At 43.7% G+C, this 27,017-nt stretch overlaps 2 protein-coding genes across 2 annotated transcripts; both read right to left on the reverse strand.

Annotated features, from left to right (window-relative positions):
- Nucleotides 1-14,935: 14,935 nt before the first annotated feature.
- LOC121836535 lies at nt 14,936-15,352 on the reverse strand (the record flags this gene model as incomplete). Its single annotated transcript, XM_042291451.1, has 2 exons — nt 15,260-15,352; nt 14,936-14,983 (listed from the first exon to the last, which is right to left on the reverse strand). Coding segments are annotated over exons 1-2 (141 nt in total), but the record flags the coding sequence as incomplete, so codon positions are not given.
- Nucleotides 15,353-23,373: 8,021 nt separating this feature from the next.
- LOC121836380 lies at nt 23,374-24,049 on the reverse strand. The gene has a single exon (XM_042291273.1). It carries the CDS (start codon nt 24,032-24,034, stop codon nt 23,375-23,377), a length of 660 nt encoding a protein of 219 aa, XP_042147207.1. The 5' UTR covers nt 24,035-24,049; the 3' UTR covers nt 23,374.
- Between the last annotated feature and the right edge of the window lie 2,968 nt (nt 24,050-27,017).

Here is a 27,017-nt window from a genome sequence, read left to right on the forward strand (position 1 = left end):
CGCGCATGTAGCAACTTCAAGCGCGTTCTTCACCTCCATCTGCGCTAATAATAGCAAACCTCCTTCACCTTTTCATTTATTGTCGCTAGGTTATAGAGAAATTTATTGCCTATTTCAGAGCTTACCAAACTCCGCAACCCGGAACCCCCCCCCCCCCCCCCCTTTCCCAAAAAAAAAAAAAAATCGTGTCACGATTTCCTTTTGGGTTTTTCACGAGGCTTCAAGAGTTAGTTACAATGATGAGTACTAGTAGCAGTCCACATAATAAAATGTATGCTAAAGATGACTAAACTTAAATCCATAAAAAAATATGACAGCAGCAATTGCTTCGCGATCCCCCACTAGATCTATGTGACCCACAGTTTGGAAGGCACGGCAGTTGGTAGTGGACCACGATTTTTATCACAACAGGAGTTACCGATCGGCATCCAGCGTAAAGCGTTCCCGTAAGGTGACAGGCGGAAAGCTTTTGTTGGTACGTTTGTCAGCGAAGCTCTTGTTGGTACGTTTGTCGGATTTTTCCGTGTCGTTTATAGTCATCAGAAAAAGATAAGGTCAGTATTAATTGAAAGAGGTCAGTATTTTTGATGGCGTTTGAAGGGGGCGGGGGGGGGGGGGGGGAGGGGGGGGAGGGGGGGGTGATTCATTCCTGACTATATGAACACTTCCTTTCGCAGTTTTCAGCTTGTCTCCGGGGTCGGTCCAACCTTCAACAAACGCTCCGGGGGCGCAGGGGTCTTCAGGATAAAATCTGGTTTTTTGACCTGATAGAGATTTGTGTGCCGAATTCTTTGTTCAAACAAAATCTAATCGTGAACTCCACAATGCAATTCAAGAGCGTCCGTAAATGCCGCTCATTTTTTAACAACCTTAGCTTGTTTTATTGCCGTGTCTGTGGTTGGCGCGAATTCACCACCTCTCGCAGTCGTGAAAATGGAGAAAAATCGCACTGATCACAATGCTTGCAAATTTCTAGATTTTGATATTTGCCTCTCCGACCGAAGTGGCAGTGAAGCTCATGTTCGTCCTGTGTACAAATACGACCACACAACGATAATCTCAGATCACGATAGGCGCCCCAGTCCGTCTTGCAGAAAAGGTCGCGTCGGGTGCCACAGACAGCAACAAATAAAAAAAAAAACAGTACCTTGTTAACTCACTATACATTTAAAAAAAATAGCTTTTAAATATTACATTTTCGTCAGAATACTAATTTTCGTCAATAACCCCCCCCCCCCCCCCCCCCTTTTCCCACAGAAAAAAAAAAAAAAGAGAAGTTTATGAGTCTACCAATATTTACCGAATAGTTTCCGAAACACCTTTTTTTGGACGGCATGCTGTGTTTTCGTTGTGCTGTTTTGACGCCGGGCTGTTTTGGCACGTGCTCTTCTGTCGCTGTGCCGTTTTGACGCTGTGCTATTTTGTCGCGTGCTATTTTGACGAGTGCTGTTTTGTCGCCGTGCTGTTTTGACGCTGTGCTGTTTTGACGCGTGCTGTTTTGACCGTGCTGTTTTGTCGCGTGCTGTTTTGTCGTGTGCTGTTCTGTCATGGTGCCAGTCTTTGCAGATAGAGAGGCTGGTGGTGGAAGCAAACCGGGTGATAAGGGGGTTGAGCCGACGATTTGGGTACGCAGTAATGGAAGTCAACAGGGTGGTGTACGAGGCTCGCTCCGACCCTTTTACATGGGGCATCCACTACAGTGGAATCACTGGGAGCACGGTAGGTGATAGGATTGGACGTCACATCGTACATTTTTGGGGGGGTCCCGGAGCCCTGAGGGTGCCGGTGTGAATGAGGGCCAAAATGTAGATACACAGGGGAGGGTTTCGGAGGGTGAGAGGAAGCCTCGCAGGACTAAGAAAAAGAAACAGCTTAACATAGGGTTCATAAACATGCAGGGGGGCAGGAACAGAATAAAGTGGGAGGAGATTCAGGAGCAACTAGAGAGCGAAAACTTTGCAGTGTATGGATTAGCAGAAACACATCTGAGGGATATGGAAGAACCACCATACATACCAGGATATCATTGGATGGGATGCAACCGGGCCAATGGGGAACGCAAGGGAGGGGGATTAGGGGTGTTAGTTAAGGGTCAGGAATGGGAAAGGGAACAAGAGGACTGCAGGGAACACATGTGGGTCAAAGGCAATATTGGGGGTCTGGACACAATCTTGGGTTTTGTTTATCTAGAAACAGGGAGTGGTGCAGGGGAGGAAAATGCAGAACGCTTGACATGTATATCAGGAGACGTTAGGGAAATCGGCACTAACAAGGAAATAATTATCTTGGGGGACATGAATGCACATCTGGAAGACTTTGATGGACATACAGATACAACAGGGAGGTTGTTGGAGGAGTTCTGCGAAGCTCTAGATCTAGTAATGGTTAATGCTCAGGTAAAATGTGATGGAAAAATAACATGGGAAAGAAAGAACTCTCACTCGACTATTGACTACTGTTTAATGTCGAGTAAGATATACAACAGATTAGGAGGCATGGAAATAGATGAGGAAGGCACAAAAAGTCTGGGGAGCGACCATAAGAGAATCAAGATCAGATTCGGCACAGTAAAACTAGAAACGCAAAATCAAAAACAAGAAGGAAGGAATAACTTAAATGATAAACAACTACAGGAGGTATCTAAGCAAATCGAGAACATAGTATCCACGCAACCGGTAAGAGAATGGACATATGAAGACTTAATTAGTGTTTTCAAAAGAGAGTTAGAGAAATATCGAATCAAACAAGGAGGTAGAAAACTAAAACGTAAGCTCAAAAGCTGGTGGGATAAAGAGGTTAAGGCAGCAATATCGAGACGCCAGGCGGCATCTAAAGAACACAGATGGGCAAAGAAAAAGGGGGCCACACTAGACGAAGTAGCATCAAAGTGGGAGGAATTTCAGGAAAGAAAGCGGGAGGCATCAGCATTAATACAGGCCAAAATTGGGAGGGCAGGGGTCCAATGGATGATGGAGATAAACCAGAAAGATAGGAATGCGGCAAAAAGGTTCTGGGAACACATCAGTGCGCAGGGAAAAAAGACCGAGGGGTACCAGCAGACACTAACCACACAGGAAGGGACAAAGGTAGAGGGGGAAGAGGCAAGAGAATACATTAGACACACAATCGAAGCAGCATTTTCAGAGTTAGAATCAGATCAGGCCGTAGGGAATAATAGCGTCTACACAACACAAGAGGGGGATCATAGCGAAGAAGAGGAAATGACCACTGGGGAGTGGGAAAAAGCAGAAGGAAGGGTTCCGGCTGGAACTGCGACAGGTCCGGACGGCATACCAATGAGATTGATAAAAGTGCTAGGCAAAACAAGCAAATTGAAACTAAGGCAGGTGATTGACCAGATACTTATGGGAGGGGAGGTACCCAGTGACTGGAAATTGAGCAGGATGAGATTATTATATAAGGGCAGGGGAGACAAAGACAGTATCAAATCATACCGACCAATCACGGTAATTTCAGTAATATACAGGCTAGCTATGCAAATTGTAAAAAGAAGAATGGAAGAATAGGCAGAGAGAAAGCAGATCCTAGGGGAGCTTCAAAACGGTTTCAGGAAAGATAGACGACTAGATGATAATTTATTCGTAATCACTCAGTGCATAGAGATAGCAGTGACAAGTCAAAGGCCATTATGGGTAGCATTTTTAGACATCAAAGGGGCATATGACAATGTGAATCAGGAAAAACTCTGGAACCAACTGAAGGGATATGGGCTAGAGGGAACCATGGTTAAGTTTCTAGAACGGGTTTATGGGGAGAATAGGGTGGTTATAACATGGGAAGCCGAAACTACAAGACCAGCAGCAATAAAAAGAGGTGTTAGACAGGGTTGCCCATTGTCTCCCTCGCTCTTTATGATATACCTCAGTGAGATGGAAAAAAGTTTAGAACGGTGCAACCTAGGTTTTGACCTGACTTACATGGAGGAAGGACATGAAGTAAATCAAGTATTGCCAGGGTTAATGTATGCAGACGACATTGTACTCATATCAGAAAGTCGTGAGACAATACAGGAACTGATTAAAATTTGCAGCAGGGAAGGGGACAATTTAGGACTAAAATTTAGTAGGGACAAGTCTGGTATAATAGTTTTCAACGATGAGAAGGGGGAGCCCCTGGAGATACAGGACACATTAATTGAACACGTAGAAAAGTACAAATATCTGGGAGTATGGTTAAGTGCAGGAAGACGGTATCTAAAAGACCATGAAGATATTGTAATAAAGAAGGGGAAACGAGATTCGGCTATCATGAAACACAGGGCACTATGGAACTATAATAGATATGAAGTTGTTAGGGGTGTATGGAAGGGAGTCATGGTGCCAGGACTGTCATTTGGGAATGCGGTATTGTGTATGAGGTCAGAAATTCAGGCAGGTTTAGAGATACAGCAAAGGAGTGTGGGTAGGTTGGCATTGGGGGCACATGGGAATACACCAAATGAGGGAGTACAGGGGAATATGGGTTGGGCATCTTTCGAGAGTAGAGAAGTGATCAGTAAAGTAAAATTTGAACAAAGACTAGCTGAAATTGAAGATACACGGTGGGCAGCGAAAGTGTACAAGTATCTATATATGAAAAGTCTTAACACTAGGTGGACAAACCGAACCCGCAAGCTGAGATTTAAATACATTCAACGAGATGGAGCCGATCAGAGCATAACAGTAGAAAAGGGAGTAAAGGAAACAGAGAGGAAATTGTGGGAAGAGAGAATGCAGGGGAAATCAGCTTTAGCAATATACAGGGCACAAAAACAAGAAATAAAGAACAGCTGTATGATAATTCAGTGGGGAGCTCTTTGCTTTTTGAGGCTAGAACGGGGGTGCTGCGAACGAAAACGTATAGGGCTAAATTTCAGGAAGTAGACACTCTGTGTGACGTATGCAACCGCGAAAGGGAAACTATAGAACATCTAATTTTAAGGTGCACGGGGCTTCGTCCCACCCTCTTGGGGGGGATGACTACGGATTTGGAGGGGGCGCTGGGTTTTCCGGACATGAATGGACGAATGGATAGGGAAAGAATTGCGATAACTAAGAGGAGATTGGAGGATTGGTGGAAGAGATCTAGGGAAGGATAAAAAAACAAATACATATAAAATAAATTCAATTTAAAAGAGAGGGGGAACTGTTATAACAAAATTCATACAAAAAAAATAGTAGAAGGGATGACGAAATGTTAGGCTAGGTGGCGCAAGCTGCCGCCCGATACAAAGGGTATAGCCATTACCATCCATCCTTCCATCCATCCACCCGAGCAGCTCCGGGCGCGCACACTCTCACACTCCACCAGCGGCGCTCTTTTCTCCCCTGGAGTAGAGTTCCCTACGGAGCCAGAGTTGCGCATTTGTTTTCCCCGCGCCGCCACGCCGCTATTCGCCGAGATCCATCACGTGAGGAGCAAAGCATCCGTTGGCGTGCAAGAAAGCCACCTTTACGGTCGCTCCGCCGACGTTTCTCTTGCCCCGGCGAATGTTTCCCTGCTTTCCGCCTCCTTTTCCTCCTCTCCTGTTTTCCATGCGCGGCGGCGCGCGCGGCGCCGCTATTCGCCAAATTTAGTCACGTGAGGAGCAAAGCATCCAGCTCGTGCGGGAAAGCCGGCGCTACGGCCACGCGCCGAGGCTGAATGCGCAACTCTGCTACCGTAGGTAGCTATACAGGAACTCTACCCTGGAGCGATTGAGGTAGAGCCCTTGAATCTGGCTCTCCCGTTCCGGAAAACCGGGCAGACTCCGCGTTTCTGTGCCGGGCGTTTTCGCGAGCTCGGAACTTGATTATCCTCTAGTGACTCGGGCGCTCGGGCCTTGGGCATGCGACCGAGTGTCTGTTTCGGACTGTGTGTGTAGTGTCTGACTTGTTATAGGTTGCCGTTTTCGTTTCCTGAGGGGTGGGCCAGCCGACGAACTCGCGTACGGGCTTCCGCCTTTCTTCTGTCCCCTAGGATGAAAGGCGCTTCAGACACTTGCGTTGAGTCCGACCGACTGCGAGGGTTGCTATGGCAGCATCTGCATCGGCTCCAGCAAAACGGGGTAAAAACCAGTTTTGTTGGAGCCGACGCAGCTGTTGCCATAGCAATCCTCGCACTAGGTCGGTCTCAACGCAAGTGTGTGAATTGCCCTTAACACTTCACCCGTTCCAATAAAGCTTATTATTATTATTATTATTATTATTATTATTATTATTATTATCATCATCATCATCATTAACCCTGCTTTCGCCATGAGCCAATTTAATACCATGGTTTAAAAAAAAACAATTTGGGTAAACTCACCTGGCAGGATTATCGAAGAAGAAAGAAAACGCACTAATAATGAGTTTATTGTATAATAAAGATTAGCGACGAAGACATAAACGACTAGGTGGTGCATGATATCATACCAGTGTTGCGAATTTGCCACTCCAAGGTTGGAATGATTCTGGAATCATTATTTTGCGACTTCGGAATGGAATGGGAATAGAAAGGCGTCAGCACTGGCATGAATTGAATGGGAATGGAATTAGGTGAATTTTGCCAGGAACTGAGTGGGCATGGAATGGGCTCTGCTCTTATGTCAGTTGTGTCCAACTGGTCAAAGGAGTTTTTTTGAAACAGCATCATTGCACTTTAGGTACGGCTTGGATATCTGACCGGCTCATGTTCCTACGAGGATAAAATTGGCATTCCCAGTGAAGCAACCAAAACTGTATAGAATTGTAGGCGGACAAGGTCGCGTTCCTGGCGCCGTAATGTGGCTGTTGTGACCATGTGCTATTACAGCACCAGTCGTAGGCTATCAGGCAGGGACAATACCACCCGCATTTCTTTCACGCGCGACTCCTCCCTTGCCATGTATCCCCTAGAGGTGGAGGATATATATAAGGTCCTTTTGTGAAGAAAATGGTGGTTTTGAAGTTTTGCCGTCTGTTACGAGGCTTTTACGCGTGATACCGCGATCGATATCTGCAGTGCCACCGTACCAGTTGCCTCCAGCGCTACGTTCGGTCGCCCCTCGGCTTAGTAGAATCAACGCTTTCGGGACGTGTTTTGCATATCTTTTGCAGTTGTCCATACGTTTGATAACGAAAGCGTTATGCTGACGTTATTTGCCGGCCATGTAGCTGTCAAGCGCCCTTTTTCACGGTTGGGAATTATGGAAATGGAATGGAACTGTTTAGTCATTACGGGAGTGGGAATGGACCCAGTGTTTCCATTTCTAGAAATTCGAAGGAATCGATTTATCGGAAAATCAAATTTTCTCGAATGAAGTTGGCATGGTAGGGGGTGTTCATTCCGCAACACTGCATACATACGTTCAAAATGACTTTTTTTGACGATTCAAGAACGAGCAATTGTGTGTACGTATAGTCGGCCCCAATGAGCATCTGTTACCTCCCAAGTGGAAGAGAAATTTAGCCCCCACTAGCCGGGGGCGTTTAATGCGCGTCGCGATACATAATATTATAATGCTCATCCAGATTGAAACGGGCAGAGTCCTTGGGTTCTGCAGCGCTAGATTTTGCTCCACGTACTCCAAGCCGCGGTGCGTTAACGCACCATCGATCCCCACAAGCAAACAAACCCAAGTTACTTCCAATTCACTAATGAGGCGCACACAAAATGGTTACCAGTTCTGTCACCCCTGTCATTTCAATACACATCGAAATGCTTTTAACGACAAAATATTTCAGAAATATAAACCCGAAAGGGGAACACACTTCGTCCACATCAGCACAACATCGCAACATCAGCGCTATACCTCAGTTACAGGGCATCCCTATGACGCATACCACTTTCTATTTAGTGTTTCCTTTGATTACTTGGTTCCTTCTGCAGTTTTATTTAATTTATATGTTGTTTTTCGTATGAAAACTGACCACATTTTGCCGAGAGCCACGTGTATTAATTGACATCAGTCGATTTATTTATGCCTGCATCACTGTTGCGACCTGATGAGATGAAGGAACGCAAGCGTATCTGATCTTTCTGGAGAGAGAGAGACGGCGTAAATATTATCGGGGGAGTTGGTCGCAACAGCCGACTGGAATTCTACACGCAATGGCTCCTGGCTTCAGTGCTTCGTCTGCTCCGCTGTAGGAGGGAGCACTCTTTGGCACAGCTTGCGTCGCTCTTCGAGTTTTCAAGAGATGGTGGAAAAGTTATGGATGGCTCCGAGTTTTAAGAAAGACTGTTCCCATGCAGCAGAAAAAGGAGGGACCAATAAGAGGATTCGAGTGGCTTCAGAGAACATCTAAACAGCTGAGCGCAAGGTATGAATGACGTTATTTCTGAACCTCGTGTTTTTTTAAGGTTTTCATTGCTGCAGTCCAAGCTTTTGAATACTACCAAGCATGCAGACCGCGGGTACATCGTCCAAACTTGTTAGTGATCATGCTTGCTTTCCTAGATGCGGGATAATTAACAAACCCCACCTTACTCATTCTTGAAAAAAAGTTATAATCGTGAGAAATATGTTGCCAAAGTAAAGCTGCTCTGCCTCAGTCTTCCGCCGTTTCTGCATGTGATGTTTGTTTTCTATCGCTTCTTGAGACCAGCGACATAATCTTCTCTATTCGCTGTCTTATTGTCCTCGGTGGTTTTAAGACCCTGAACTTGCAAGGATCCTAAATAGCAGTATCGATGTAGTAAAAAAAAAAAATTACAAGCGATAGCTTCTTGCCGGAGCAGCCTTACAGAAAAGCTGGAACGGCCCAACCTCCCTCGCTCTCGGTTTATTCGTGACAACTCCGCTCCACGTGCGAAGATTTCATCGTTCTATACCGTCGATCGCTGATCTCGTTTAATGTCGACTGTACATAGCACGACACAGCACGAACAAACGATCGATGGTTTCCTTGATTCTTTTTAGGAACGTTCACATGAAAACCACCACAGTGGAAGCTTCTCATCTGGGGCCACGAATGTAAGCGGTAAATTTTGGTGATCGTCTGTACCCTATCTCAGCAGAAAAGAAAACAGCCCCGGTGTCGTGTTCGTGTTAACTGTGTCACACGGTCTACTTGACACGTCACTAGTTTGCCCCTGGATAACTACAATCAAGTAAATCAGGTTTTCGAAACAGGAAAAAAGTAGTTCAACCTGAACGCATTAGTAGTATTCATGGAAAACTATTTAAAACAAGTAGAAAAGAGACAGTAAAACGGACAACACGACTTGCTATATTCTCTTTCTTTATTACAAAACAAAGTATTAAAAGAAAAAACGTCTGGTACCGTGATGTACTAAATTTTTTACCCAGTGTCGTTAGTGGTTTTGTTAGACCCGTCCTCGCTCTACGTGTATCATTTCTTTTATTCCCTTTTCAAATGCCCCAGCACAGTCACAGAATGAATCCAGCACTTGATGATCGAATTTTGTCGTGACCGTTGTAAACTTTTACGACTAGTGCAGTTTCGCTCCGTGAATTTGGATGAGCTCTATGCTCCACGACACGGGTTACATGTTTTAGTATTTTAACGGAGCTCAGTGATAGGGTATATAACTAGATGGAAAAGCTATACAATTTATATGGACGGAAAAACCAACATGCGCTGCAACTCCCAAATGCGGAAAATAGCAGGCATTTCGTGGAAATATAAAGAGAACTAAGGGGAAATTAACCCTTTTCAAGATTCAGTGTCATTTGGTGGCTCAAAAAGCAGTTTCTTTTTTCGACAAACTAGTGGCGGCCCTGAAACCTTACTTCATCGGGCACCGCCATATTTGCACGTCTGTGGCAGATGAGTACTACTTCTTCGATCAATCCATATTTATTTCTTGATTTGTTTCAGTTGCGATGGTGTGAGCATATACAACTATTAGTACGAAGCGGCGACAGATAAGCATTTTGATTATATTTCCGCCATTAAAAGGCTTAAAGCCAAACAGGTGCCAAGATATTGATTGGACCACCTCTGACATAAACACTTACACAGCCGCTGTATCTCATTCGTGCGTCGTTTTGTTCTGGGGTCTCAAAACTGCAGGCCTCGTATACTTTCTGCTCGGTGGTATCCTCATCCTCTTCCTTCATCAGCCTGGAGAAGGCCGCCATTAGCTTCGCAAAAATGCCACACACTGAGATGATGATAGTGATCAAAATTACCAAACTAAATTTTGAAAAGGGTATATTCTACTTGGATGAAGCTTACACGCCAATGAATGTGATACTGCGCAGATCCCAGGAAATATACAGCAATATTTGTTTTAAAGAATGTAAAGTTGAAAGGCCTCGAAGTCCTATCGCAAACGCGATAGGACCTCGAGGCCTTCTGCGATAGGAAAGCCGTTTACGGCTGTCCTATCGCAGTGTCCTATCGCAGCCCTATCAAAGCGTTTGCGATATGACAGCCATTTGCGGCTGTCCTATCGCAAACGCTTTGACCCCAAGGTGGAGTCCACCGTATGTTGGACGTGCGGAGAGGGAACAGAGACAACGGAAAATTTGGTGCTCTTTTGTTAGCACCTGTTGCCACGTCCGATGAACCTTTATAAGCTTCAACCCGAAAAATACATCCAGACGCCCTGGGTTTCGTGATAACGATGCTAGACCCAGGAAATAGAACAGACGACGTTAGTGGGAACACCTGCACGACCAGCAAAGCCGCCCCAACAAAGGAGAGCAAGGACAACGGGCCGTGCATGCAGTGCGTGCAGCAGTGTTGTACACGTTCCTCAAAAAGAGAAAGGAAAGATTCCTTGTTCCTTCTGATTTTTGGAACGCGTCCCCGTTACAAGTTCTAACTGTGAGAAAGGAAGTCGTTCCCGTTACCGTTTAAAAAAATGGAACTTAAAGTTACATATACGTTACTTTTGTATTTTGCTAATTATCATATTTAGCCAGTTCAAACGAACTTTTTTTGGATATATATATATATATATATATATTATATATATATATATATATATATATATATATATATATATATATATATATATACGAACTCGATTGCCGTAATGGAAGGACACCAGGAGAAGGAAAGAGGGAATAAAAGTTAATTTTCGTGTATATATTATGTGACCAATGTTCAAGCTACAAGGGCGCGTTCGATGTCTGGGGACCTTGTCTTTTGTTGTAACTGTAGGTCTCTAAGTGGACCTTCAGTGATGGCTGTAGTCGGTCTTATATTTCTGGGTGTATGAGACGTACTTCGTGGAAGGTAAGAAAGTAGCTGAGTTCGAAATGTATCTATTTCTGTGTCTCTTCCTTCGACTAAAAGTTTTTGTCTTCTGTACCGCAGTCTCGGGCACTAAAACAAGAATCTATGTCCACAAGCTCGCACGCACCCGACTGTTACCAAGCAAGGATCCCATAAAATAAAACCTAAAATAAGTAACAAAGAAGTTAACGAGATCCTGCTCGTCGTAAATTTATTTTTTTATACTTTTTAGAGATAAATAAAATAAAAATTACCTCACTGCACAAAAAAAAAAGGAACGCCGTTCTTTTTCTTTTTTTTTTTTTTTTTTTTTTAGTAAAAATGTGACGAGTTCCCGTTCCCTTTCCAGCGATGCAAGAGGGAACGGTGGGGTTCCTTCGTTCCTGCTAAAAGGAACGCTTTCCAGGAACGCCGTTCCGTGCAACACTGATTTCTACCACGCCTGTATTTTGTTTAAACTTCACAGTTGTGTGCAAAATAAAAGCAATGGAGGATTACTGTTAAGAAGTGACACAAGTATAATTGTCGACCCCGCATCTTCGGCGGATACCAGAAAGCGTCATTATTTTGTTTGGAAAGAATTTACCAGAAATCGCGTTTTCGTCGTGTCAGACGCTCGCGCCGTTCCTCACGACGATGTACCAAGACGAATATTTTGGGCTTCTCAAATACATGGCTTGCACTGAGTGCGAACCTTCTGCAGCGAGCATTTTGCATCACCGCGGATTTTATTTTTTTAGCAAGAACAAATCGCAATGACCTCCAGCATATAGTGTGATTACGTCACGGTGAAAACCAGGTTAAATAGTTCAGCTTTGTGGTGAAATACGAGGTTCGCAACACTGGCAATATATGTTCAAATTGTAAAGTTGGTAGTATTTATAGCAGTCTCGCGATGATATACGCCGGTTTAATGAAATGGTATAGCCCGTGACTCATAAAGCACAAAGCTGTAAAGTGTGGACCCCAGACGAGTGCACGTAAAACCGAATATAACATTAGCCTCCCGATGAAGTATTTCGCGAAGTTTCGAGTTCATGCAAGCTGACGCCCAAATGTGATTTATGTTAGGATTCTAAGAACATATCTGTCCTTCTCGCTATTTATGTATAATTAAGCATATCATCGCATGCATCTATATGTATTTTTTTTTTTTTTTTTTTGCAGTAAGGCGTTGTGTGAGGGATATTTTTTAAACACCATTTATTATCCCTCCTTTTCAGCAGATTTCGTGTAATTGTCTTGCAATCTATCATATGACCCCAAAGTCCTTTTTGGTTGTTTGGCAGTGCTTCACACTGCCAAACAGCGAACAAAAAAAAAACAAAAAAAACACGTTTCGCAGACTCAACAGCGGCGTATTCTCGAGTATCGTCCTCCCGTGTCGGTCTCAAGCGGCTACGTGAACCCCATAAAGTCAAATTTATTCATGATAATAAAAGTATATTTATTTACTGACTGAAGATTTGACAACATATATAAAGTGCAGATCAGCTTAAAGATGTACATCATAGGTAAATGCAGCCCCAAATCATCTGAAAGATGCCTTGCAAATCTTTTCCGGCGTTTTTATTCGCAACTGCACTGGCGCCCATCAAAATGGCTGTCATCTGGATGATTGTCGTAGAAGAGCAATACGAAGCTGGGTCTGCGACGCGCAAGTAATTATAGTTTTGATATATACGAGTAGTATTAGAGCCTTACTTTATTTTTTAACGCCAGGAAGGTATAGGCAGGCACATTTATTCTGAGGCCAATCATCGAGGAGCTGGGGAGAGGGATTCTCACACCGTGGTACCATCATCGCTGAAAGTTTCGAATGCTCGATAGGCACATTGTAAGTGAATTGTGAGAGGATTAAGCGAATTTTTGATTTTGAATCTAATTTAAACAACTCTGCGTTTCTGACTTCTCACTACACAAACATATAAAAGTCCGCTATTGCCTCTTTTATGTGGTGAACAGAACTTTTATTTGTATGAGGGTTGTACAAAAACAGAGCAAACAGGGGCGCGTGGCGGAACTATGATGATTACGCATGTATGCCATCAGAAAGTGTCAACTTAAGTAGCTGCCATGTCGATAAGGATCGATAACTGGGCGAGTTGGTGAGAGTTCATGTTGAAAAACAGCGCGACTGGAACGAGGACACACAGAGACGAAGAGAACACAAGACAAAGCGCTGAAGAGAAACTGGTTCGTTATTACAACATAAGGAAGAATGACAATGAAATGAAAAACATGGAGTCAAATGTTCGCGCGCTTGCTTGGCGCCTCGTGGAATATGCCCCTTTCTTCTTTTTTCTTTTTCATCCGATTGTAGACTGGTGTTCTTCTTTCCTCAGGAGCTTGGGTTACCCTGAATCCAAAAACTTTATCTCGCTGGGAGTCATAGTCACCGAAGGTTGGCTCACACACGAACTGTTGCTCTTCATGATGTTGTAGGCTTCTACCATCTCTCGACTTGTTTGGTCGTGGTGTTGAAATAATATGCTGGTGTTTTCGAACTGTGGTTCGCAACCGCAACCTCTGCGATGCATCGCTAGATGTGAATTAGCGGTGCCTTTCAAGGAGCTGTGGTGCTCTCTTAGTCGGATGTTTAAGCACCGGCCAGTCTGCCCGATATAACAGCGCCCACAAGAGAAGGGAATGCGGTAAACCACTCCTTTGACGCACGACACTAACTTTATCCCATGGTTTACCTTACATGTGCTATATTCCGATCTTGCTATCCCATCCCTGCGTGCACGTACAGCGGAACGTAATCTACTTAGTTTGTTTTTGGCTGAAAAAACAACGTCCACCTCGTATCTGGACGCGACTTTTTTAAGTCCGCGTGAAGTGCGGTGAAGATAAGGAATGACTGAAACTTTCTTTTTTCTTTTGTAAGTGGTCCTTCCAGCATGAAATTAGAACTAATCTTTACGAGTTTTATTAAACTATCGCATGCTGATGAAATAATTGAGTCTGGGTATCCTGAATCCCTAATCCTTTGAATCTGGGAAGTGAAGCTAACGCCCATTGTGTGAACACATGATTTTGTTAAAGCGGATTTCAAACAGGATTACACTATTCCTCTTTTTACGAGCTTCGAATGCGCTGACTGGTAGTTTAGCAAACTCTTTGATGTTCTGGGATGATAAAACCAGCAAATGTGTTCTATTGTAAATTCAACGAGGAGATCTAAAAACTGAATTCGACTCTTTTTTGGGGTTTCATAAGTGAACCTAAGGCCTTGGCCAAGCTCATGGAATACTTTAAAGACGTAATCTAGTGTTTTTTCGCAACCGGAGGCTTCAACAAATACCAAAAAATCATCAACATATCTAAAGATCCTAATGGTGTGATTTTTCAATTTATGAACTAGAGCTCTACCTATTTTCCCGAGGAAAATATCGCTTAGTAGAGGCGCTACTCTTGACCCTATACAAACACCTGACTTTTTTGAACGAACACTTTTTCCTCCCACCCTTCAAAAGGAGATTTTAAATACACAGATAATAGTTCAAGGAAATGTTCAACTGTTATTCCGCATTGCGTTATAAACTTAGTTTCGTTGTTATACTCCAAAATGCACTCTTGAAAGCTTACCATGAGGTCATCATATGAGGCAAAGAGTAGTATAAGTCTTCTACATCAATGCTGAATGCTGTGCACCCCTCTAGATTGCTGTCTTGTAGAAAATCGATAACCACCTTGGAGTTCGGGATACGTAAAGGGTCAACGATTGAAAGGGAATTTAAGTGTTTTTGTAAATATCCCGAGATTGCGTGTGGCCAAGTGTTGCGTTCCGATACTATGGTGCAGGAAGGGATTCCGGGTTTATGGGTTTTAGTAAACAGGATAACTGGGCGAGTTGGTATGGATTCATAATGGAACAGCGCGAATTTTTGCAAGGACAGAGGAAGGAACTGGACAGGACGAGCGCTGACTAACAACTGAAAGGTTTATTCTCAGGAAACCAGGAAACCACGGGTTTTAGCGGAGAAAAACACCCTTAACGTGAGGTCTTCTCCTTTTTGGGCTCCTGACGCGACTTTGTGTAAGTTGAGTTGAGTGAGAAACTTAATGGTTCTTCTTTTTATTTCAGCTGGACGTTCCGATACCTCTCTAAAATTCTTTTGGATAGCTATATGAGCTTTCTCGGAGAGTGAACCATACGGTATGACTACAAAACACCCCTCTTTGTCGGATAACATAACATTCAAGTTGTTGGATGAGAGAAAGTTAATCGTAGGATCTAAACTGCGGGATTTTTTGGGGCTACCTTCACTTTTCAGTAAGACGTCTACATATTCGGTGATGCACCTAGGTTTGTCCTCCTCTGGTACATTCCGTGAAATGAACCTGGACAAAACCAATTTGTCAACGCGTTTAAGCGTGGGCTCGAAGCCAAACTTCGGTCCTTTTTTCAGGATGTTCTGGTGCGGTTCTGGGACAGGTAGATCGCCCAAGACGACAACGTTACCTTCCTTTGGATGAGATTTCTTCTTGGGTGGTAATGTAAGACGAACCTGGTTCCAAAGGAACTCAGTGGCCTGTGCTGTGGTCCTTGACCATCCCGCTAAAAGACGAGAGGCTTAGTGTTGATTTCTTCCTCGAGAGCAGGCGATCCGAAGGCATTCCTTGAAATGGCGGACTTGCTGCCACCATTCAGAGCACAGGACTCGACACAGTCTTTTCGAGTGACCCGGAGATGGTACCAACCATCCACAGAGCACTTGTAGGTCCGGTGGGCAAGGCAAGGCAAGGCAAGGGCGGCCTCCAGGTATGCAAGATCTTCCTCCTGCCCACCAGACCTATACAAGTCCTCTGCGGATGGTTGGTACCATCTCCGGGTCACTCGAAAAGACTGTGAAGAAGTCACAGTCTTTTCGAAAAGAAGACTTATACTACTCTTTGCCTCATGATGACCTCATGGTAAGCGTTCAAGAGTGCATTTTGGAGTATAACAACGAAACTAAGTTTAGAACGCAATGCGGAATAACAGTTGAACATTTCCTTGAACTATTATCTGTGTATTTAAAATCTACTTTTATAGGGTGGGAGGAAAAAGTGTTCGTTCAAAAGTCAGGTGTTTGTATAGGGTCAAGAGTAGCGCCTGTACTAAGCGATATTTTCCTCGGGAAAGTAGGTAGAGCTCTAGTTCATAAATTGGAAAATCACACCATTAAGATCTCTAGATATGTTGATGATTTCTTGATATTTGTTGAAGCCTCCGGTTGCGAAAAAACACTAGATTACGTCCTTAAAGTATTCCATGAGCTTGGCCAAGGCCTTAGGTTCACTTATGAGACCCCAAAAGAGAGTCGAATTCAGTTTTTAGATCTCCTCGTTGAATTTACAATAGAACACATTTGCTGGTTGTATCATCCTAGAACATCAAAGAGTTTGCTAAACTACCAGTCAGCGCATTCGAAGCTCGTAAAAAGAGGAGTAGTGTAATCCTGTTTGAAATCCGCTTTAACAAAATCATGTGTTCACACAATGGGCGTTAGCTTCACTTCCCAGATTCAAAGGATTAGGGATTCAGGATACCCAGACTCAATTATTTCATCAGCATGCGATAGTTTAATAAAACTCGTAAAGATTAGTTCTAATTTCATGTTGGAAGGAGCAGTTAAAAAAGAAAAAAAAGAAAGTTTCGGTCATTCCTTATCTTCACCGCATTTCACACGGACTTAAAAAAGTCGCGTCCAGATACGAGGTGAACGTTGTTTTTTCAGCCAAAAACAAACTAAGTAGATTATGTTCCGCTGTACGTGCACGCAGGGAGGGGATAGCAAGATCGGAATATAGCACATGTAAGGTAAACCATGGGATAAAGTTAGTGTCGTGCGTCAAAGGAGTGGTTTACCGCATTCCCTTCTCTTGTGGGCGCTGTTATATCGGGCAGACTGGCCGGTGCTTAAACATCCGACTAAGAGAGCACCACAGCTCCTTGAAAGGCACCGCTAATTCACATCTAGCGACGCATCGCAGAGATTGCGGTTGCAAACCACAGTTCGAAAGCACCAGCATATTATTTCAACACCACGACCAAACAAGTCGAGAGATGGTAGAAGCCTACAACATCATGAAGAGCAACAGTTCGTGTGTGAGCCAACCTTCGGTGACTATGACTCCCAGCGAGATAAAGATTTTGGATTCAGGGTAACCCAAGCTCCTGAGGAAAGAAGAACACCAGTCTACAATCGGATGAAAAAGAAAAAAGAAGAAAGGGGCATATTCCACGAGGCGCCAAGCAAGTGCGCGAACATTTGACTCCATGTTTTTCATTTCATTGTCATTCTTCCTTATGTTGTAATAACGAACCAGTTGCTAGTCAGCGCTTTGTGTTGTGTTCTCTTCGTCTCTGTGTGTCCTCGTCCCAATCGCGCTGTCTTTCAACATGCCATGTCGAGTAGAGCACGAACTACTACTTTGTTTTATTTAACAAAGAAATAAATTAGCAAGGGTGATGCTCATTTGCAAAATGGATTGACGGGCATTTTGTCAAGAACAAAGCTCAACAGCCAGGCTATGCCAGTTTATCCTGTATAAGACCATGTTCACTTGGGTAAGCGCTATTTTAGGACAGATTCGATCTGAGTACGAAGGTGTTTTAAGATTAGAAGGAACAATTTCAATCACTCCTTTCTGCATTCATCATCCGCATCACGACGCTGAGTGTAAAGATGTTGGTTAGAAAAGCAAGCATTGTGATTGCCGCTCTGTGTTTCTATAAAAGATGGGCTGAAAGGGTCTGTCCTAAAATTTTCGTGACATCTTGAAAATCGTATTGCTTTTAGCTCAGTTGTTTCGTCGTCTGATATATACAGGGTGTTTTTTTTTTTTTTTATTCTTACACATTTGTTTAAAAAAAACGTGAAAGCTACACTAATGCGGTTTGTGCAGGTGGGTTATACGGCCAGGCGGACATTATGTGAGTGGCTAATCTTTGCGATAAGTTGGCTAATTAATTAAAATTCGTTAATTAACTTTTTAATTAGTGGGAATAGACATATGGTTCCAATTAGAAACTTGTAGAGCATCATTGAAAACCACTAAATCAACTGTTTTTGGAAGGATATAACGCTGGGACAGCATTTTACAGCGTTCTGTAAAAACGCTCTATTTGAACGCGTTTCTAGATTTCGGTTTCTTATCGGAGCGCATCACCGCGCCCGCGGTCCTGCTCCCCAGCGGCTGAGACGCGCAACACACGTGCGCCGTACTTCCCTCCATTCTACGTGGGAGGCGAGGAGGGGGCTTCGCGCCGCGACCACCGGGGAGCAGGATCGCGGGTGCGTAGATGCGCTCCGATGAGAAACCGAAATCTAGAAACGCGTCCAAATGGAGCGTTTTTACAGAACGCCGTAAAACGCTGCCCCGGCGTTATATCCTGCTAAAAATAGTTGATTTAGGGGTTTTCGATGGTGCTCAGCAAGTTTCTAATTGAAACCATATGTTTATTTTCAGTAATTAAAAAGTTAATTAACGAATTCTAATTAATTAGCTGACTTATCGCGAAGATTAGCAACCGGCATACTGTCCGCCTGGCCGTAAAACCAACCTGCACAAACCGCATTAGTGTAGCTTTCACGGTTTTTTTTAAACAAATGTGTAAGAATAAAAAAAAAACACCGTGTATAGTGACATATATTTCGTAAGCCATAGCTAAAAATATATAAGGCGACAGGTGCGGATTTCATGATTTTAGGCACTGCAATTATTTTTTTAGTTCAAGGGCCCAAGCACGATTTAACTCTTAAAGGTGCCCTGAGGAGGTTCTTGAGATCGCTTAAGCATAGCGATAACTCACTCTGCAAGCTCTAATCACCCTGTAAATCCCTAATAAGGATATTACGCGGCCGATGTTTCTCTTAAAAAAATTTCTTAAAAAAAGCAATCGAAGATTGCAACACACCGAGGTCATCACCGGCGATGGGAGGAGCATGTTCCGAGACCAGGACCCCTGTCATCCAATAGCAAGCGAAGGATTCTCGCGTCTCCGACCGGTGGAGCCGCGGACTGATATCTCGACTGCGCGCGGACTGCCCGGACTACGATTCAACCCAGCTAGCGTGCGCTCGAGAACTAAAAATCTAATACTTCCGAAAAAGAAAAGAAAAAGAATGTGCGCTGCTTCTGGGGCATATATTGCCAGTAATATGCTCCCTCTCCGCGAAAACATTTTAGAGCGAAGCTGCATATGACTCACAAATCGAATTTCTGGAATTTCTTCGTGTCGTCGTCAGCCGAGTGCAGCTGTAGCCTCCACCGTGGTAAGGAGAAACTAGCGCCACAAGTCGCAAGTGGCAGAAAGTACGGCGTGAGACTGAAAAAAGTAAATCAGTCAGTCAGTCAAATGGGCCAAAACTTTTTTAAAACAGGGCGGGCATTTGTAGGAAGAGTGCCTCTGATATCGTGAATAAAATAAAATCAAATCAAATATTGGGAGACCGCCAGATGGCGCCACCAATGTCGTTGGCGTGCGCAGGCGCGGCAGGCGCCCTTCGGCCCTCCTCCTCCCCCTCTCTCTGCTCTCTCTCTCTCCCCCCCCCCCCCCCCCCCGGTTCCTTTTTTTATTATTATTTTTTTTTTCGGTTTGTTTTTCTCGTTTGCTTGATCGGTGTCGCGCTGGCCGCTGCGAGCGGCCAGCGCGGCACCGGTCGAGCAGACGAGCCGCGCGCGCTACACTTCGCAACAAATGCGCTTCGCGAGATATTAATTACCAGTGCAATAAAACAAAAACAGCACGTTCATTGAAATGTATATTTTATTGAACACCATTCAAATTAGTTGCAGTATTCCAAGCACGTATTTACAAACTCCGTCGGCAGTCCACCGCCCCTTGAGCGGAACCAAGAGCTGTAGTAGGCAGTAAACGTTATCAAATATGTAAAAACCAAATTAACTACTTTAATGTACAAACTAACAGAACAGCACTTATAATCGAATTATCTAAATGTGTCTATAAACAACTCCTACAAACAAAAATGCTGAATACCCAAACAAACTAATCAACTCCGATATAAAGCAGGCTTGCATTTTAATTTAATTAACGCAGGGTTGCAGGCGAGCTCCATAAGAATAAACGATAAATAAAACATGAACAAACTCGCTAATTGGCAACGCAAAGAAGAAAAAAAAACCTTCTGGAGTGACTGATTGTGGGCGCTTTTAGGTACTCTATCCTAGAAGCTTTTTATTTTTATTTTTTTTTATTTAAGAATACTGTCAGCCTTCACTTGAAGGCTATTACAGGAGAGGTAACAACAATATATATACAGTCATATAAAAAATTTGAACTCGATACATATGTACGTAATAGAAGAAGACTGTTATACAATTTTTAATTGAAGACAACGTGAACCATATCGCCACACTTTGTAAAAAGAAGTGAAATAGAAAAAAAGGAAAAACGCCCTTCTTATTTATTGTTGGGTAAATATCTTTTCTAAAGAAGACTCGAATTGGGACATATTTGCAGAATTAATGACATAATCTGGAAGTTGGTTCCAGTCTTCAATTGTTTGCACAAATAATGAATATTTAAAAACGTCTATCCTACTATTATACGGTTGGATTGTTTTATTGTGATTTAATCTGCGCGATCGTTTATGTGTTTCATTTAAATATAGTTCAGGTTCAATGTTTAAGTGATTGTTATACAACGCAAATAAGAACTTTAGCCGCGCTATTCTCCGTCTAGTTTCTAATGATTGAAGTCCACACTGGCTAAGCATTTCAGTCACAGAGTCTGTTCGTTTGTATTTATTAAGAATGAAACGTGCAGCCTGCCTTTGAATTTTTTCTAGTCTATTGATGTCTACTTTTTTGTTTGGACTCCATACAATGCTGGCGTACTCTAAAATAGGACGGATCATTGACTTATAAGCTGTGATTTTGGCATTACTAGTTGCATGTTTTAACTTTCGTTTAAGAAAGCACAAACTTCGATAGGCAGAGGAGTAGACATTATCTATATGGGTGCGCCATTGCAAATCGTGTGAGATCACCACACCAAGGTACTTAAAACTGTTTACAACACTCAAATTAACATTGCCTATATTATACCAAAATTTCAAAACGCTTTTTTTGTTCGTTATATGGATATATGTCGACTTACGAAAATTTATTTGCATTTGCCAGTCCTCACACCATTGCCTTAGATTTTCCAGGTTCCTATTAAGAGCTAATTGATCATTAGTATTGTTTATGACAGAGTAAAGAAGGCAATCATCTGCAAAAAGTTTTAGTTTTACTGGTTCTGCAATATGCGTAGCTATATCATTTATATATATCAAAAACAATAATGGTCCTAAGACTGAGCCCTGCGGGACTCCTGAGGTTACAGATAGAGGTGGAGATATGTTTCCATTTATCTCAACTTTTTGACTCCGATTTGACAGGTATGCTTCTATCCAGTTAACGATTTTATCACACAACCCTATCTTTTTTAATTTGAATAATAATTTTTTGTGAGGTATGCGGTCGAATGCTTTTGAAAAGTCTATACAAATTACATCGATCTGTTCCTTATTATTTACAGATAAAGAAAAATCATGAAACGTTTCAACAAGCTGCGTTACGGTTGACAAACCATTTCGAAAGCCATGCTGATGAGAGTATAACGTCTTTCGCTCCTCTAAAAAAGTAAATATATATTTTGAAATGACGTGCTCCATCACTTTACAGCAAACGCTGGTCAATGAAATAGGCCGGTAGTTTTCTATCGTAAAGCGGCTTCCTCCTTTAAACACAGGGACGACACGTGCGGATAACCAATCTTGCGGGAGTGACTCCATTTGTAATGATTTGTCGAAGATAATTTTTAAATAAAAAGATAGCCACTCTGCATATCGCTTTAAGAATTCATTCGGTATTTTATCCGGGCCTGTTGATTTTTTTGTATCCAGTGACAATAGCTTAGCAAATATTCCGGACTGGCTTATCTCTATTTCTGGCGTACTCGTTTCAATATCAGAATGAAAGGCCTCATCGAGATTTTGTACCTCGTGGGCTGAAAAGACTGATTGGAAAAACACGTTAAACCGATCTGCCATTTCTGCACTGTCAGTAATGACCACATCGTTTTCAACAATCTGCTCGATCATTTCCCTCTTTCCTCTTAAGAAACGCCAGAATTTCTGAGGGGCAGTTTTTATAAAGTTGTGAAGAGTCACTGAAAAGAATCTCTCTTTGGCTTGTTTGAGTGATGTTTTTAATTTAATTTTTAGAGCATTTATATGTTCTTTAAAACCTTTTCTGTGCCTTTTGATTTGACGTTTTAGGTGGATAACTTCACGCGTTATCCAGGGATTTGTGCGATATGTCTTTTTAGTTTTATTGGGAACAAAGGAATTAATGCAAAAGGAAGTAGTAGTTTTAAAAAAATTCCACAGATCATCTACTGTACTTGTAATGCTTAGTTGGTCTAATGTTTCTAAGGATGTTTCTAAGTAATCTATAATACTTGTATCGTCTGCGCGAGTAAAGTCTTTAACAGTTAGGGGCCTAGCAACCCTGCAATGACCCTGTCGTGGTAGTGGAATCGTAAACAAAATCATTTTATGGTCTGAAATTCCTTCTACAATTGAAATCTCGTAATCCGATATGTTTTCTGTAATAAAGACAAGGTCTAATGTTGACTGAGACTGGTCGGTGATTCTAGTGTATTCCTTGACTATTTGGGTAAGGTTGTGATTAAACGTTATGTCAATTATTTTTTCTCCGTTAAGTATATCAATGCCACCAGCTGTCAAAAGAGCCCAATTTACATGGGGCAAATTAAAATCTCCAGTCATGATTACCTTGGTTGTATCATTTACATATTTGCACAAAAACTCATTCAAGTCCTCCAAAAATTCTACTGGTGCGTTTGGCGTTCTATAAACCACTCCGAAAAGGAACGTTCGACTGTAATAAGAAATTCGGCACCAAACAGTTTCATCACAGTCGCATTCAAGCACCACACAATCAATGTCATTTCTCAAGCAAATAGCCACACCCCCGCCTCTGGTAGTTCTATCACACCTAACTAATTTATAATTGGGGGGAACAATGCAATCGCTTTCTATATTGGAGTTTAGCCACGTTTCTGTAATAGCTACCACATGGGGACTGTGGGCAAGAAACAAAATTTCTAGAGCTTCAATTTTATTAACCACACTTCGGGCGTTTAGGCTAATAACTCTCAATTCAGGTGGATCGTTTTCAGCCGCCCTTGCATCGCGTCAGTTGTACGCTGCCCCACTGGGTTGAACACGACGTCGCTGGTTTAGATTAAGATCCCACACAAATGTTTCACCATTAATCTTCAGCTTGTCATGTACAAGTGATACCTTATCGCCCTTTGCTCTGTTCGATGCCGCGCTTCCCCATAACAGTTTTCTTACTTGCACTGTTTCTTTTGCGTAGTCACTACTGATACTGAGCTTAGTTCCTTTTAGTTTTCTACAGTTTTTAAATACTTCCTCTATCTCGTTGTAGTCGAAGAACTTTATGATTACCGGTCTATTCGTTTCCTCGCGCTTACGTCCAAGTCTGTGAATTCGCTCAATCGAAGTTACTGTGATGCCGAGAGTCTCCAGGAAGACATCTTTCGTTACGGTTCGCTTCAGTTCCTCAGTGCTTTCGTTGTGTTTTTCGGGTAAGCCAAATATCAGTAGATTATTTCGCCTTCCTCTATTTTCTAGGTCAATTAGCTTTTCACTTTGCTGTCTGACTGTCTGTTCTAGGTTTGCAACGACTTCCTTTAGACTATCAACTTTCACCATTTCGCTCTGAATATTTGACATTGCATTTTCCAGTTTATTAATTTTTCCGTGAATATTATGCATTTCTTGCCTAAGATTTGCTTGACCACTTTTAACTTCTTGAAGATCCTTACTCATCTGGCCCTGATTTTCCAAAATCTTTTCTAACTTCTGTTCTATTGTTAATGGTCCTGGGTTCGATTCAACATCCCCAGAAAGCAGCAACAACATTAACCGACGCCAGCAATCACACAAAATGGCAAAACACTTTTGAGGGCACGGCACTATCACCACAAATTTGTAGCTATTTTTATAACTGTGCTGCTTGTATTGTAAACCAACCTGCAGAAGTAGTTGCGGAAATTTAGCCATGCTGGCCGTCGGGTGAGTGCCGAGCCCTCTGATGTTGGCCGGGTCTGTTCCTTGCTTTTGTAGTGGCGTGGTGGATGATGTTTCGCGCCCACGATGAAAATCCAGCCAATGGGGGCGGATGATGACTTGTTGTTGTCCGATGCTGTCCTCGGGTACCGTGAATGGCGTGTTGGATGGCGTTTGCAATAGTATCGGCATCACCTGCAGAAGTAGTTGCGGAAATTTAGCCATGCTGGCCGTCGGGTGAGTGCCGAGCCCTCTGATGTTGGCCGGGTCTGTTCCTTGCTTTTGTAGTGGCGTGGTGGATGATGTTTCGCGCCCACGATGAAAATCCAGCCAATGGGGGCGGATGATGACTTGTTGTTGTCCGATGCTGTCCTCGGGTACCGTGAATGGCGTGTTGGATGGCGTTTGCAATAGTATCGGCATCACCTGCAGAAGTAGTTGCGGAAATTTAGCCATGCTGGCCGTCGGGTGAGTGCCGAGCCCTCTGTCAAATTGTCAGCTGTCAAATTAACTAAAGACCCTGACAGCAACTCACTTGGAGGAACCAGTCCTCGCAGCAACGGATTCGTAACAAGAACGGTGAGGCACGTGTTTTTCCGCAAACGAATCATCCTACATTTTGCAAACGCGGTTGCACCGGCGTGCTTGCTGCACAGACGACACGGACGCAGCTTGCTCACCGGCAGGCTTCCAAAGTCCTGGCGCTTTGCATACGTAATCCATTTCCATGCTGTAATGGAGAGATTGAGAGATCATATATTTCAATGCTTCCAGTTTCGAACGTTGACAAAAAAGTTTGATATAAAGGCTCACCCGCCGTTTGTTGGAAACCGGAAGAATAAGCACTCCGAGTTCTTTTGAAGAACTGTTACTCCACTTGGCCGCGCAGTAGACTCCGTAATACGCCGTCATGAGGCACGCAACCCACTCGGCAGAATCTCTGTCAAACTAGAGACGTCTCTAATCCCTCTAATAATTTTCTGAGCGCAGACGCGCAGCTCCGTACTCCGTAAAATCTACACTTTCGATTTCAACACGCGCGGAACGGTTTGAAAGCTTGGAGTGACGAGCTCAAGCAAAAAGAGAAGACAAAAACGGTCGTTTGCCCTCACACTGAAGGTTGGTGATTGGTCGGAAGAGCCCAGAGTGCTTCAGTTTTGGTAGCGAAGATCCTATTCACGACGCCAGCGCTCAAAAGTACAGCGGCGAAACAGTCTGGCGTGAGACTGTTGGCTAGACCAACGATTCTGCTCTTTGGGTGGACGTACGAGAGAGAAGCCAGCGACGCGGCGCCCCGATCGGCCCAACCGGGAACTCCGTTAGCTGCATTCGGCTGTCGTCGTCCTCAAAAAAGAAAAAAAAAGACCTTTAGCGATTGAAGCGAAAAGTGCATATCACGCATACAACATACAGCACAGCATTCGTTTCAATAAAGGACAAGCACAAAACAAGTATCTGAACCAGATAATTGATGATAAAGCGTTCCTGATAACAATGCGAAGCACGTAGCGCTCACCGCATACGTTTCCCGTAAAGATTACTGTAAAGCTACACTGAAGATTACAGTAGCGCAAGCTGCCACGGCGACGGCAGCTTGCGACGTGGGGAATGACGTCACTAGACTTTTATATATAAAAGGTTTTGGTACGGTGCTTTTTCTTTCGTCATTCATTTGGTATAGACCCTTTTGCTGGTTACAAACATGAACTTCCGCTTGCGTCCCAAACGACTTTCGGTCGCACCGTCTTTGCAAGCCTGTTGAGCTTGCTTATGTCACCAGTGCTAGAAAGCATAAATGCTACACGAACGACAATTTGGGAGATTTAACGAGGGCCTTCGGCTGTACAATATTACATCTTTTAGGTGACAAGTTGGTTTACAAGAATACTCGATACATTTTAATAGATCTCGCACTCCTTCGTTCTTTTGGCGTTCACCTGGAGAAATGATGGCCAAAAGTTTCATCTACATTTCAAGCAGCGGTGCTAAAGGGGCCTTTGTTCAGTCTTTTTATAAACCGAATTTTTCTGGGACGTAAAGACTGGAGCACCACCTGGTGGCGTTTTACATAAAAAAGGTCCACAGTGCAGTGGGCAATCGCTGCAGGTGATACCACAGCTTCTCTGTCCAACCACCTCCCCAGCGTGGATAGGACCCCAACCTTTTTGTAGCGTTAGCTACACTGGCCGAGGTTGAGCAGTTTCGCGTGGCTCCCAAAGAGCCGTGCTGCGCAAGCGTGAGGAGCAGTGACGTCACACGGCGCACAGCTGGCGCGCCGGAGACGCCGCCGCCGCGCGCTCCGCCGCCGCCGCGCGTTCCGCCGCCGCCGCGCGTTCCGCCGCCGTCGCGCGCGACTCGCCAGTCTGCGCATGCGCGAGGAGCAGTAACGTCACGCGGCGCACAGCTGGCGCGCCGGTGTAGGACGCCGATCTCACTACCCCTCCGCTTCGACTACGGTAGTGGTTATGGCGTACGCCAAAATCAATACCGTAGTCATATCGGCGTACGCCATAGTCAATACCGTAGTCTTTTTCGCATACCCCAAACACACTACCCTTACGCCAAATTCAATACCTTGAATAACGTCGGTTGAGCAGGGGTTGAGCCAGGTTGAGCTCCGCATTTCGCTAAAACTGGCGGAAGTAACTTTCTGCAGCATAACACCCTGATTGTTTGTTGTTGTTTGTATGAGCGGCGGAACGCACGCGGCAGGCGTTGATTAATTGTGATTAGCGTTGATACG

The sequence above is a fragment of the Ixodes scapularis genome, unplaced genomic scaffold, assembly GCF_016920785.2.
Source record: "Ixodes scapularis isolate PalLabHiFi unplaced genomic scaffold, ASM1692078v2 PGA_scaffold2__306_contigs__length_199485367, whole genome shotgun sequence".
Classification (NCBI taxonomy): Eukaryota; Metazoa; Arthropoda; class Arachnida; order Ixodida; family Ixodidae; genus Ixodes; species Ixodes scapularis.